This window comes from Anguilla rostrata, chromosome 18 (assembly GCF_018555375.3).
Source record: "Anguilla rostrata isolate EN2019 chromosome 18, ASM1855537v3, whole genome shotgun sequence".
Classification (NCBI taxonomy): Eukaryota; Metazoa; Chordata; class Actinopteri; order Anguilliformes; family Anguillidae; genus Anguilla; species Anguilla rostrata.
In genome coordinates, this window is record NC_057950.1 from 7,231,877 (window position 1) to 7,246,386 (window position 14,510).

Here is a 14,510-nt window from a genome sequence, read left to right on the forward strand (position 1 = left end):
AGTCCATTTGTAATGTGGTCAGTGGTCTACTTGTAACATGCTCAGTAGTCCAGTTGTAATGTGATCAGTCATCGAGGTGTAATGTGCTCAGTGGTCCCTTTGTAATGTGCTCAGTAGTCCCTATATTTTTCTCTTCTCTCCCATATCTCGTTTGTTGACTGTTGTTTGCTTGCCTGTGTTTTCCTGTGCCTATGTTTAGTTTGTTATTATTGATGTATTTTGTGCTTTTAACATGCTTTTATCTTCTAGCCCACCTCCCCTTCCCTTAAGTGGCTTTTGTGGCTTGTCAGGCCGCCATTGTAAATAAGAATTTGTTCTTAATGACTTGCCTGGTGAAATAAAGGTGAAATAAAATAAAAAAAAATATATACTGAGCTCAGTAGTCCCAATGTAACATGGTCAGTAGGCCAGTGATAAAGCAGTCAGTTATGGTCAGTTATTCGGTTCCCTGACCCCGCCTCTCTCTCTCTCCCCCCCCCCCCTCAGGCCAGGCCGCTATCCGGGCGCTGGTGGCGGAGGGGCGGAGGCTGGCCAACGGGCTGCTGGGGCCGTACCGGCAGGACCTGCTGGGGCGCTGCGACCGCGTGGAGCAGCTGATGCTGCAGCTGGCCGACCTGGCGGCGCGCGGCGAGGGCGAGTCCCCGCAGGCGCAGGCCGTGGCCCACCACCTGAAGGAGGCCCTCAAAGTGAGCCGCGGTCCCAGGGCTCCCTCTGCTGGCGGGATGAGCCAGCTGCACTCACTCCACAGACCAGCCCTGGACCTTTTTTTTGAAGCACCCAGAACTTTTCTCAAATAGGCCATTGGAGTATTTTATCTTGGTTATGATTTGACAGAGAGCTTCCCACACTGTGTGGTCATGACCCACTGGTTGTCTTGGGTTCTTGAGGGTCATGGGATTCATGTGGGGGGAAAAAACTTGCTGTATTATACAATTTAAATAAATATCCACACGAGTCAAATTAGTTACATGCACAACAGTAGTTACAGGCCGCTTTTGAATGAGTACTCATAATGGACCCCATCATTGACTATTATGGATACTTGCAATGTCTAACAATGTACTTTCCCTGGGTTTTATGTTCCCATAGAAAAATAACAGTGTGTTATTTTCAATCAGTTGCTTTGTAAATGGTTTTTAAAAAAAAGCATTCACAGTATAGGCATTTATGTTTTGCAGACGTTTTGCCAGACCCACAATAGGCCTTTACCAGTATTATAATGTCTCCACTTGCGCTCCAGGACCTGAAGGCGAAGATGCAGGAGGCGATGACTCAGGAAGTGTCGGACGTCTTCAGTGATACGACCACACCCATCAAGCTGCTGGCTGTGGCAGCTACCGCACCCCCTGAAGCCCCCAACAGGTCTGAGGTAAGTCCTGGCCCTCGCGCTATGTCTACATGCTAATGCTGCATTCACTCTACATTACATTACATTACAGGCATTTAGCAGACACTCTTAACCAGAGTGCCTTACACAACTTTTTCTTCTTTTTTTTTACATAACATTTACATTGCATCCATTTATGCAGCTGGATATATACTGAAGCAATGCAGGTTAAGTACCTTGCTCAAGGGTACAACCTCAGTGTCCTACCTGGGAATCGAACCTGTGACCTTCAGGTTACAATACCAACTCTAGTATAACTTGGTTGTTAATGCTATATACACTATTATATAGCTACCTGCTAACGCTACATTCATGGGAGTATGGCTTGTATGTGATTGAGATCGGTCCTGCTTCCTGTTTGACTAACACCATATTCACTGGAATATCTACATTTTAATGGTACAGTCATGGTAATATAGCATATATATGACAGGTCAGTCTTGCACCTGGCGCTACAGCGGAATACTAGCTTATATATGTAATACTTTTATATGTAATATGGCTTATACAGGGTTGGGGTCAATGGTGCTGCATGCTAACAGGTGTCATGTAGCTTCATACTGGCCAGCCCAGAGGTCCACAGCACAGTTTTTTTTCCAGGCGCGGTTTATAGTGCCGTCTGTCTCCTGTCTCAGGTGTTTGATGAACGAGCGGCTAACTTTGAGAGCCACGCCGGCAGGCTGGGGGCCACAGCGGAGAAGGCCGCAGCTGTGGGGACGGCTAACAAGAGCACCGTGGAGGGCATCCAGGCAGCAGTCAAGTGCGCCAGAGAGCTAACCCCACAGGTGTGAACGGTCCTCACAACTCTGTGTGTGTGTGTGTGTGTGTGTGTGTGTGTGTGTGCATGAATGTATGGTGTGTGTGTGTGTGTGTGTGCATGAATGTATGGTGTGTGTACGTGTGTGCACGTGTGTGCGCGCGTGTGTGTGTATGTGCGTGTATGTGTGTACGTGTGTGTGGATGCATGGTGTGTGTGTGTGGTGTGTGTGTGCTTGCATTACATCGTAAATGGAATATGAATGTAGTATTTGTACTTTCCTGTCAGCAGGCGCTGAGAGTCTCTCCACCCAGTCAGTAATCAGTTATAATGGATCTCGTGTACAGCTGAAACATCTGTTCCCTCTGTTATTGTTCTGAGAGTGATTGGTGGCCTGAGGGTTTTCCCTGATGCTCCATATGTACAGTATTTACTGTTAAGACCTGCATGTTCTACTGCTGCGTTTTGGATGTAGAGAACATCTGACTATAAAATGTTGAGAACAGCAGTACAATGAGGCACAGCTAAAAGATGTCAATCAAACTCTTTTGTAATTATGAAGGGAATGTACAAAAGGAAACGGGGAGTTTAATTTTGAGAGATTAACTAAGGTTATCACAAGAGTGTGCAGTCAGCCTCCACGGAGGTACTGGGCACAATTAAATGCAGATTTAAAAAATGGTTTTGTTCCATGGAAGTCACCGTGGACCATTTTTCTTTTAAAGGTGGTCTCCGCTGCCGTGATTCTGCTGAAGAACCCCGGTAATCAAGCCGCGTATGAACATTTCGAGACCATGAAGAACCAGTGGATTGACAATGTTGAAAAAATGACAGGTAATAAATAAGAATAAGAAGAAATAGCTATTCCCACTGCAGTTCATGGTGTGAAATGGCCCGGCTGCTCTCAGCTTATCCTTTGCGATGATGAGCCAAGAACGACTGAACTGCCAATTTAAATATATTCATTGCAACTTGACTACCACACGGTGCTTTACACACGAACAGTGTAGATAAAATAAAGAAGTAAAACTTAATGAAGACAATAAACACTGAACAAAACAGTGATACAGGTGAAATATTTCAAAAAGAGCTGTTTAAAAAAACATGTCGGCTCTTATAAAAGATGGCAGATATTTCCGTAAAAGTGCAGCCTTAGCAATAAATGTCCTTATGTTTACCGGCACACAAGAGGAGACCAGTAAAGAGTGCTGAGGGCTTATCACTGTAATCATTTGATTACAGCTGCCTTCTAGCTTATCAGTACTGCAGTAAAAAAAACAGGACTTGTAAACAAAGATCTTGTCTCGTCCAGCTGTGTACTGTACTGTAAATATGACTGAACTGTAGTATTGTGTTGATAATTGTAAAAATGAATTGATTTTTTTGTCATTTCTGACGATTGGTTTTTGGAGATTGCCTCCTGTGTGATATCAACAATAAATCCGTTTGATGCTGGGGAAAAAAGTATTTGATTAACAAACGCGAGAAAAATGGGTTTGTTGAGCACAGAAAGATCAGTCAGTCACAGGAGATCACTACGCTCCTCACTCAGGTTTGGTGGACGAGGCTATCGACACCAAGTCCCTCCTGGATGCATCGGAGGAGGCCATCAAGAAGGACATTGACAAGTGCCGCGTCGCCATGGCCAACGTGCAGCCCCAGCTGCTGGTTGCCGGGGCGACCAGCATTGCCCGCCGGGCCAATCGTGTGCTCCTGGTGGCTAAGAGGGAGGTGGAGAACTCGGAGGACCCGAAGTTCCGTGAGGCGGTGAAGGCGGCGTCGGATGAGCTGAGCAAGACCATCTCCCCCATGGTGATCGACGCCAAGGCTGTGGCGGGAAACATTCAGGACCCAGGTACCGCACCCCGTGCCAGGCGCCATACCTCACACCAAGTACCGCACCCCACACCAGGTACATCACCCGACACCAGGTACCGAAACCCCACACCAGGTACCGAACCTCACCCGAAACCAGGTACCGAAACCCCACACCAGGTACCAAACCTCACCCGACACCAGGTACCGAAACCCCACACCAGGTACCAGTGACTGGGATATTCCTCCCAAGTGTGTGTGTGCGTATGTGTGCGTGTGTGTGTGCGTGTGTTCAAGTGTGTGTGCTTGCGTGCGTGCATGCAAGTTTGTGTGTGAGTGTGTGTATATGTGTGTTGGATGGGTCTAGCAGTAGCTCAGGACCCTTTCTTGTGATGGCCAGGGCTGCAGAAAAGCTTCCTGGACTCGGCCTACAGGATTCTGGGAGCTGTAGGCAAAGTGAGAGAGGCCTTCCACCCCCAGGAACTTGACTTTCCTCCTCCTCCTCCCGACCTGGATCAGTTGCATGTAAGCACTGCCCCCGCCACACCAGACATGCCAGCCTATCACTGGCCCCGCCCGCACTACACACACCAGCCTATCACAGGTCCCACAGACAACAGACACACTAGCCTATCACTAGCCACTCCCACACCACACACTCCAGCCTATAACTGACCCCATCCACACCACATATGTTTGGCTACTACTGGCCCTGCCCATATTTAATATGATGGGTGATGCTCTGCAGTTGCAGGCAGACTGGAGCCCTGCTTCTTTTCTAATGTGTGACACCAAATCTGTGCTCCCTCTGTTCATTATCAGCAGCAGCAAGTCAACATGAAGAGCAAATGAACTAGAATGAACCAGGTCTTGGACAGGCTGGGGTTTTTAGTGGAAGTATAAGTCACCGGTACCAGAGGAGTGTATTTCTGAACATGCTACCTGCTGTTCTCCCAGGTGAATGATGAGCCAGCCCCTCCCAAACCGCCCCTCCCCGAGGGCGAGGTCCCGCCCCCCAGGCCCCCTCCCCCAGAGGAGAAGGACGAGGAGTTCCCCGAGCAGAAGGCCGGCGAGATGGTGAGCGAGCCCATGATGGTCGCCGCCCGCCAACTCCACGACGAGGCCCGCAAGTGGTCCAGCAAGGTCAGTACCCAGGAGCACCACCAGGGGGCAGTGTGTTCTGCCCCCTCACGCCCCCCCACCCCACACAGTACCTCTCATTCCTGCTCTACCCTCGATGCCGTCAAATGCAAATACCTGCCCTTTAACCCTGTGATCAGTATGGTGTGTCTTTTATTTAAAAGCTTTCTTCTTCTGTGGTGGACAGTGCTGCTTTTCTCTAGTCAGCAGAAGCTGTGTTTCTGTGAGCTACTGGATCGTAAACACAGAAATTGGGAGGGTCCTAAGGGTTTTTTTGCCTTACTCTAAATGGTGCTTTATTATAGACCTGTGGGCCCACTGCACAATAGGCCGTAAGCTGTTATTAAAAGCTGAAATGTGGAAATCCCAAGCCGATTCCAATTTCAGCCAAAGGACAAACGGAAACTGTCATCTACAGAAAGTGTCTGCATGCTGGGACCCTAACAGATTAACTGATCCTAACTGATCCTGTGACCTTAGTTTGACCCCTCTGATCCTACACTGTGGGTATTTTCCCAGGCGCTGAACAGCTTTTTATGTGAATGGAACGGACTCGTGGTGGAGTCGGGAGAGTTAGGTGTGCTCTGCTCATTTTTGTCAAGAGAATTTTTATTTTTCATTTTTAAACAATCTTCCAGTTATTTTTGTTAGTCTTATGCTGCTGTCTTACTGTTTCAAAATAGCTCTTGGTTGACATTATGTACACTCATTTTGCTCTGTTTTTCCCCATTTAGAGGCATTTATGGTTGTCAGAAATGAAAACCTAGGGCAAGTGTCTGTGTGGAAATACCACAGAAATATACATTTTTATAAACCACCTGCAAAGGCCTTTTGCTTGGCTCCTTCCTGTAAGTTCATCCTTCTTCCATATGTGCATTCTCCTTTATTTATAAAGTAATCAAAGGGGAAAAGTCACAAAAAATGTCGTTGGAAAGTATCAAAATATCAGAGAACAGCAATAAGTGCCCTTCAGTGTCCATCACTGAGAGGTGAGGTGGATAACTGAATCTCATTACCCTGACTAGAAGAAACTGCATTAATATTTGCCTTTGTGTCCAGTGGAGGTGCTCCAGTACTCAGGGTTAACATGGGATCGGCGTTATGAATGACTTTGGGTAATCGGAAGAACCCAAGCTCCTTTTGGTACGTCGTCTTGGCCTTATTTTCCGCCGGTATCGTTCCCTGTTCTGTACGTTCAATTAACTGACCTTCCACATCGAGGCAATTTTGACCTGTTTTCAATTTACATTATCTACAAAGTCCATGGGTATGAGTGTGTGAATGAATGGTGCGTGTGCCCTGCGATAGATCAGAGACCTGTCCAAGGTGTATTCCTGCCTCTCGCCCAATGCACGCTAGGATAGGCTCCAGTACCCCCATGACCCTGACCGGGATAAGTGGGATAGGCCTCAAGATCACCTGCAGGTCCAGACCTACTGCCCGGATGCAGTAACATGTGACGGGATAAGTGGATAGGCTCAGCATGCCGAGCACAATGACGGGATAAGTGGTAGAATTAATAGGATGGATAGATGGACAAAGTCTTTTAAATGAGAACAAAAAAAACAAGTGAAATTATTAGAAGTCCATGACAACGCTGGAGGACTGTACAGCCTTCACGTCGCATTTCATTTTGTTTATGGGTCCGCTGCGAAGAAAGGGAAGAACACAAGAGCCGGAGCGTTGAATTGGGATTCGTTTTTTGTTTTTTTTCGGAAGACCCGCCCTGTTGGAAGCAGTCCAGTGTGCTGTGGGTAAATCTGGTCTCCGGGCCGGGCCATGTGGAGACCGGCCCAGCTGGGATGAAACCGGAGCCGCCGGCGTAAGCCTACACCGGCCGCCAGGACCCCGGGAACGCTTCTGACCGGGCCTCAAAGTGTCCAAACTCCGGAGGCGGGGGGGGGTTGGGGGGGCGTGAGGCACCTGCTAGCGTGCCGTCCCGCGCCCCTGTGACCTCTCGCGAGAGCCAGACGAGAGACCTCCCGACAGGTGCGGGATTCGGCAGGAATCCGTTGCAGGGATCACTGTCCCCAGCTGCCCTTCCGCCTCCTGGAGGAGTTCCACAGCCTGTCTGTGGGCGGGGTGAGAGGGGGCGGGGCCGGCAGGCTAGGGGGCGTGCTTTATCTGCGCTGACTGACAGCTGCTTTTGGTGCTCAGTCATGCTGCAGCGGCTGATATCCCCTTTTCCCTGGTTGACTTGAGGCTAGGGTGGAAATGCTCTCCAAATGGGACCACGTGTTTGGTGTTGCTGTCCTGCCACGGCAACACGTCACCTTTGGTCTTTGTGCATTGAGTGTTCTTGTCCTTAATGTTCTACGCTCTCTGAACGGAAAATCTTGTGACTGTGAAAATACTCCCAAGAAGCAAATTCACACCTCCTGCGTTTATATCTCCAGCAGAAAATGGCTTATCGACTTTTGTGAATTGCGTATTGTACGAGACGAGTGCAGTGTTAATCTAGAAGGTTAAATACGTGGGCATGGTCCAGGGGAGCTGTGCAGTACTGCTGTGCAGTGAATTGGATATTCTCTGGTGCCTTATTTCACAAAGGACAAAATCTAGCAGGAGTCTTGAGTCTGTTGCAAGCAATTTGTCTCCTCAGCACCTCTTGAGCTCTTGTTCTACCCACCCCCCCCCCCCTCAGCCTGACCCATGCATCTCTCCTCCCTTCCTTTTCTCTCCTTCAGGTTTCCTTCCCTCTCCTCCGACCAAATTTACCTCTCCATTCTCCAGGTCGAATTACATAGCTTATTGGATTTGACTGCTGAATAGGATATTTATTGAATGAATTCAGTTTGAATACCTTGCTAAAGGGTGCCTGTCAAATCTGAAAATTTCTGGCTTCTTGCCCTGTTCCCTAATCATTATACCACACTTCTGCTCAGATACCTACCCTTCTTCTCCATTCCCCAACATCACAATCCCCTTCCCTATTCCTTACCCCCCTTCCTTATTCCCATCTCCAGCCTCTTCCCTATTCTCTACCACCTTCTCCCTCTTCCACATCCCCCTTCCACCAATTCTTCCCCTTCCCCATTCCCTATCCTCTTCCCCATTCCCTATCCCCTTCCCCATTCCCTTTCCTCTTCCCCATTCCCAATCTCTTCTCCATTCCCAACAACCTCTCCCCAGGCGTGTCCCCTTCCCTGTTGCCCATTCCCTATACCTTCCCTATTCCCAATCACCTACTTTTCCCTTTTTCCCACACAACTTTCCTACTTGTATGCAGTTCTTTATTCTCAAATCACCTTCCTAGTATCCAGTTCCCATCCCTTCCCCTGCAGGCCTCCTTTCCTGATTTCCATCCTGTGTCTCTCTCACTAACTGGTCTCCTTATTTCTCCACGCTGCCTCCCACCTCCTGCTCCTCCTCCTCCTCCTCCCCAGCCCGAAGTGGCAGACGAGGGCTTTGAGCCCGCTGAGGCGGACGTAGATATAGACGATGAGGACGAAGTGGAGGATATTGAGTACACAGACAATGAAGACGATTACGAGCCAGAGCTGCTCTTAATGCCCTCCAATCAGCCCGTAAACCAGCCCATTCTGGCCGCTGCTCAGGCTTTGCACCAGGAAGCCCGCAAGTGGTCCAGTAAGGTACTCCCCCCCCCGGCCCTGCCCCCAGGGGCCAGACTCCGTCTGCATCCGCTCACGTGGAACGTTGACTCCACTGGTTTTGCATCACGTGTTGATATATATTTGCTGGATGCCCTTGACTACTGTGGAATGACCGTTTTGAGTTTTTTTTTTTTTTTTGTGCACTTTCTTGGACAAACTGATACTGGCTTCACAAGTGCCCTTTGCTGCTACCCATTCTTCCCCCGGCAAGCCCAGTGTAGGCCTCTGAGTTGAGAGGGAGGGGAGGTGTCACTCGCTGTATTTGCCATCGCCTCTGAAAACCCACGCTTTGTTTGCCTGTGAAGCCAAGGATGACAGTTTCCCCAATGACTTTGGTGTTAAACCGTGTGAAGTCATGCTTGCTTAAATTTTGTTTTTGGTCCGTTTCTTTTTTTAAAAATTTTTTTATATGCTCACATTGCTTTACTAAAACAAAACGTAACCACATCAAAAATACTTACCTTAACAGCACGGACACTAACCCAAGGGAAGGCTGTCTGTCAGCATGACTGCACATTTTTTAGGTCTCAAAAAATGCCGGCAGTAAAGATTGTTTATTTATAATTTATCTTTTGAAGTTGCTGCGGAAATGAGACCAGGTTGGCCCGAGCGCTTGCCATGGTTTTCAGATCTGGATTTATTTATAAATATTCTGAATAAAAATCCAGAATTAAGAGTTATAGTTCATTCATGTAGCCTGTTATATTAGTGCTTAATCACAATGCATTGCCTTCATTTGCAGTTAAAAAAGTCTTGCAAGTCATGGTGATACTGCTAAGAAACCTGGAATGGCTTTGCTCCAGCTGGCCACGTCAACCGGCCGAACAGCCCGGCATCGACAGTCTCCCTCTGTCCCTCTTCCTCCATTAACGCTTGATTGCTAACAGCTTCACAGATCGCATGGCGCTAATGCCAAATTATGCAGAGAGTGAATTTAACCCATCAGACAATGTGCACACAGGGGTCTGTTTCACGCACACCAAGAACATTCAATTTTCAGCTGGCCACAAGTGCTTTAAAAATAAGTTAATATTATTGTAGAAATGTTACATTAAATATTTAATATGAAGAGAAGCGAAAATGTAATTGTGTGTTGTACTTGTTTTTTTTACACGAGGGACTATACCTTTCCTGCACTAATAAGGACATTTATTTTAGCTTTACGTACTGACGTCTTCCAGAAAACTACAGCAATACATGCAATCACCTACTAAGCACACCATCACATAGTGGCCTTGAGGGCCCAGTAAAATGTGGTGTTTTTAAGGCTGAACACTGATTGGCTCATCACTCCCTCCCCCCCCCCCCCCCTCAGGGTAATGACATCATCGCCGCTGCAAAGAGGATGGCGCTGCTGATGGCAGAGATGTCCCGCCTGGTGCGGGGCGGCAGCGGGAACAAGCGCGCCCTCATCCAGTGCGCCAAGGACATCGCCAAGGCTTCCGATGAGGTCACGCGGCTGGCCAAGGAGGTGGCCAAGCAGTGCACGGACAAGCGCATCCGCACCAACCTGCTCCAGGTCAGCTGGCTGCCGCTCATTCCTTACGGCCTCCTCCACAGAGTACTTAACCCTCCTGTTAGGTTGCGGGTCAAATTGACCCTTTTTAAAGTTTGAAAATCTAGGAAAAATACTTAAAATTATTTTTTCAGTATGAAACTTCTTCTACTGGCCTTAATTAGTGTAATCAACATTCTAAATGAAAATGGTTCATTTCATGTATTTGCAAACCCCCCCTGTATGTTTATATCACCCGGGAACATTTTGCTGTACCTAAAAAATGAACAGAACAGGAGGGTTAAAATACTGGGCAGACTGACCTGCCTCCAGGTCAGCTCGCTACGATGGTCTCCTTAGGGCCCGATCCACGGACTACTTTACTTTAAATACTGGGCAGACTGACCTGCCTCCAGGTCAGCTCGCTACGATGGTCTCCTTAGGGCCCGATCCACAGACTACTTTACTTTAAATACTGGGCAGACTGACCTGCCTCCAGGTCAGCTCGCTACGATGGTCTCCTTAGGGCCCGATCCACGGACTACTTTACTTTAAATACTGGGCAGACTGACCTGCCTCCAGGTCAGCTCGCTACGATGGTCTCCTTAGGGCCCGATCCACGGACTACTTTACTTTAAATACTGGGCAGACTGACCTGCCTCCAGGTCAGCTCGCTACGATGGTCTCCTTAGGGCCCGATCCACGGACTACTTTACTTTAAATACTGGGCAGACTGACCTGCCTCCAGGTCAGCTCGCTACGATGGTCTCCTTAGGGCCCGATCCACGGACTACTTTACTTTAAATACTGGGCAGACTGACCTGCCTCCAGGTCAGCTCGCTACGATGGTCTCCTTAGGGCCCGATCCACGGACTACTTTACTTTAAATACTGGGCAGACTGACCTGCCTCCAGGTCAGCTCGCTACGATGGTCTCCTTAGGGCCCGATCCACGGACTACTTTACTTTAAATACTGGGCAGACTGACCTGCCTCCAGGTCAGCTCGCTACGATGGTCTCCTTAGGGCCCGATCCACGGACTACTTTACTTTAAATACTGGGCAGACTGACCTGCCTCCAGGTCAGCTCGCTACGATGGTCTCCTTAGGGCCCGATCCACGGACTACTTTACTTTAAATACTGGGCAGACTGACCTGCCTCCAGGTCAGCTCGCTACGATGGTCTCCTTAGGGCCCGATCCACGGACTACTTTACTTTAAATACTGGGCAGACTGACCTGCCTCCAGGTCAGCTCGCTACGATGGTCTCCTTAGGGCCCGATCCACAGACTACTTAAAATACTGGGCAGACTGACCTGCCTCCAGGTCAGCTCGCTACGATGGTCTCCTTAGGGCCCGATCCACGGACTACTTTACTTTAAATACTGGGCTTGACTTAAATGAAGTAGAACCTCCAAGACATATAGGGACACGTGGGGAACAGAGGATGTGTGGCACGCTGAAATGTTTGCCATTTTGAAAGTAACGGCAAATTATATTAATTGTAAGAACATGAGTTCTTCCGTTTTTTTTAATCGTATGCTTACATTATGGTTACTTTTAAAAGCTGTTAATAACCACTTTTTACCATGTCAGATGTCATTTGGTACGTCACTTTGGTTAAAGGCATTTGTAAAATTATAAAACTGTAAGTTGTGACCAATAATCAAACCGGCAGTAATCAGGACTTCATTAAAGCATTCCTGCTTTGATACTACTGTGTTTTTCCCCCTCTGAACTGCGCAGCTCATTGTCGATTGTTTTCTTTTGCCAGGTGTGTGAGCGCATCCCCACCATCAGTACACAGCTGAAGATCCTGTCTACTGTAAAGGCCACCATGTTGGGTCGCACTAATATCAGCGAAGAGGAGTCCGAACAGGTAAAAAACAACCCGTCTTCATTCAGAGCTGTGGAAGGGTCCACTGAAATGTCATTCATTTACAAACAGGGACCTCAAATTCTTTGAAATTTGTCCTTCAAAGGTGTTCAACCTCTGCATTAGGAATACTGTGGGAATTGTGTTCGTCTTTCTGTGTGTTTACTGAATTGGCTAATCTGTTGTTCCTCTCCACCCACCCCCAAGGCGACCGATATGCTGGTCCACAATGCCCAGAACCTGATGCAGTCCGTGAAGGAGACGGTCCGAGAGGCCGAGGCGGCTTCCATCAAGATCCGGACGGACGCCGGATTCACCCTGCGGTGGGTGAGGAAGACCCCCTGGTACCAGTAAATTGGTCTGCTCCATTTCGACCTTACAATACATCAACCCACCACCAGGGGGCAGAGGAGTGGCCTTCTGATGGACCGGACTGTTGCCGGCCGTCTTGTTTGCAGAAAACAAACCTCTCGCCTGGACAAATATCATCTCCTATCACTTGCTTCCTTTGGGGATTTATAGTGTTCTTTTCAAAGGTTTGTGGCAAACCCGACCACCAGCTTCAATCGTGGCAGAAATGCTACTTAAAACAAATATACTGTTATTTATATATTTTTTTGCATGGACAGTTTATAAGCTTCAAGGACAGATAAACTTTACAGTACCTTTTCAATGATGCTTTAACTTTTTTTTTTCTAATTTATGAGTTCTGTGAAGCATACTAATAATTCTGTTTCAACGCTGGGAATTTTTTAGTGTGTGTATATATTTTAATTGCTTAATTTTAAAAAATTTGCTTCCATTTCTGTATTCAGAAACTCAGTCTTTAAATTACACAGGAAATACAGCTGTACAGCTTTTGCAGCTGTACACAAAATTATTTCAGCTGAATTCCTGCTGTTTAGACAAAACCTTTGATCCTAATGTGATATTTAAGTAAGCTTTTGAGTTGTTTACACCAGCTGGTGCTTAGTGAGCTTTCATGTATTGTAACATAATGTATTTAACATTTCATAAATGCGCCAAAGATTTTATTTAGCCATGTATTGTTTGAAACTCATTACATTTATGTTTGTGTTTTTTTTTTTGCAATATTGAAAAAGGATTTTTTCTAAGCAGTCTGCAAGTCTAATTACAATTTGAAGACAGAATGCAAAAACAACACTAACCCAATATTTAGGGTTAAACTCAATTAAATCATTGCGCATTGTCCCTACTTTTGAGCGACAAATTTCTATTGTAATTAGAAATGGCAATGTTGTATTTATTCTATATTTATTCTCTCATTCTTGCCTAAATGAATGTCTTAGTGTTAAAAGACAAAGCACATTAGCAGTTGACTGGAGTTCAACCCCTTTACTCTTAGTAGTAAAAAAAAAAACAATGTTAAAGTAAAAGATTGTAATTTTGTATGGTTTTAATTTATAGTTGTATGAAAGATTTCTGTGTGTTTTGCTGCTGTAAGATTACTCCTGACTACTACCAGATGAAATATAATGCAACACCAGGAATGGGTGTACTGCATCCTCTGGTACTTTTCAGTGAAAACAAAAAATCACTGATCTTAATGAATTACTTGAAGTAATCAGTATTAATTTGTTGTATTCTGTCACTTAAATGAGCACAGCATTTATTTGAGGAAGGGTACGAGAAGCCGTTGTTAAGAATTCAGGACGTACACGTCCCGGTAGGAGAGGAGTTCCCTGGGGGTCTGTGTGTTTAAACTGCTGCACTGTCTACAGTGAAGATCTACTGCAGTCGCAGGGCTAGCAGACAGCACTACTGTGAACCTGGATGTGTTACAAGTGTGTGACGCAGTCTAGCCTCGTATCCAGCCACTGACGCACACTTTGTGTTAATGTAGTCGATGCATTTCACACCAAGACCTCAGAGCAGAGTCTCAGAGAGTTGTGTGTGTGCTATTTTTATTTTATTTTATTTTTTTGGGGATTTTCCAACAAGCATGTGACGCTGGAGAAAAACTGTGGTAAACTGCTGCATTTTGAATGTAAATATACTGCTGCAGTCCTGTTTTTACAATGAAGCCATCCGATCTCTGTGCCTTGGGAAAAAAAAAAAAAAAGGTTTGATAGTCTTATTTCTTTTTCTGTTTCACTGTAACTCTGTAAAGCTAGCCTCCTTAGCATCAGTGGCTCAGTGAAAGCATTTGGAGACAAAAAGAAAGAACAAGCATTCAGGTGGCTAGCAACATCAAAGTAAAATCATGATTACTTTGATGCACTGGATTTGTCATAATGCTTAATTCTTGGAGGTTTACATTGTCAAATCTGACAGGCTTTTAATAAAGTATTTTGTAACCTTTTTGTTTCGTATTCGTTCTATTTTATGTTTACAAATGGCCCATTTGTAATACATTACGCAAGTCTCGTGACTGCAGAAATGAAAAGCAAAGAAAAACTCAAGCACG

General features: G+C 46.5%; 1 protein-coding gene across 6 annotated transcripts in view; it reads left to right on the forward strand.

The window, feature by feature from the left end:
* LOC135245316 (vinculin-like) overlaps positions 1–14,404 on the forward strand; it is a 54,505-nt gene extending 40,101 nt beyond the window's left edge. For 4 of the 6 annotated variants that reach the window (XM_064318310.1, XM_064318311.1, XM_064318314.1 and 1 more), the window contains 11 exons: positions 487–686; positions 1,241–1,369; positions 2,023–2,172; positions 2,870–2,978; positions 3,697–3,999; positions 4,360–4,484; positions 4,917–5,102; positions 8,486–8,692; positions 10,029–10,232; positions 11,981–12,085; positions 12,290–14,404. In XM_064318310.1, coding sequence (XP_064174380.1) covers positions 487–686; positions 1,241–1,369; positions 2,023–2,172; positions 2,870–2,978; positions 3,697–3,999; positions 4,360–4,484; positions 4,917–5,102; positions 8,486–8,692; positions 10,029–10,232; positions 11,981–12,085; positions 12,290–12,436 — 1,865 coding nt within the window. In that variant the 3' untranslated portion in view covers positions 12,437–14,404. The remainder of the gene's footprint in view (positions 1–486; positions 687–1,240; positions 1,370–2,022; positions 2,173–2,869; positions 2,979–3,696; positions 4,000–4,359; positions 4,485–4,916; positions 5,103–8,485; positions 8,693–10,028; positions 10,233–11,980; positions 12,086–12,289) is intronic. The other 2 variants (XM_064318313.1, XM_064318315.1) reach the window with 1 other exon arrangement.
* Positions 14,405–14,510: the final 106 nt, after the last annotated feature.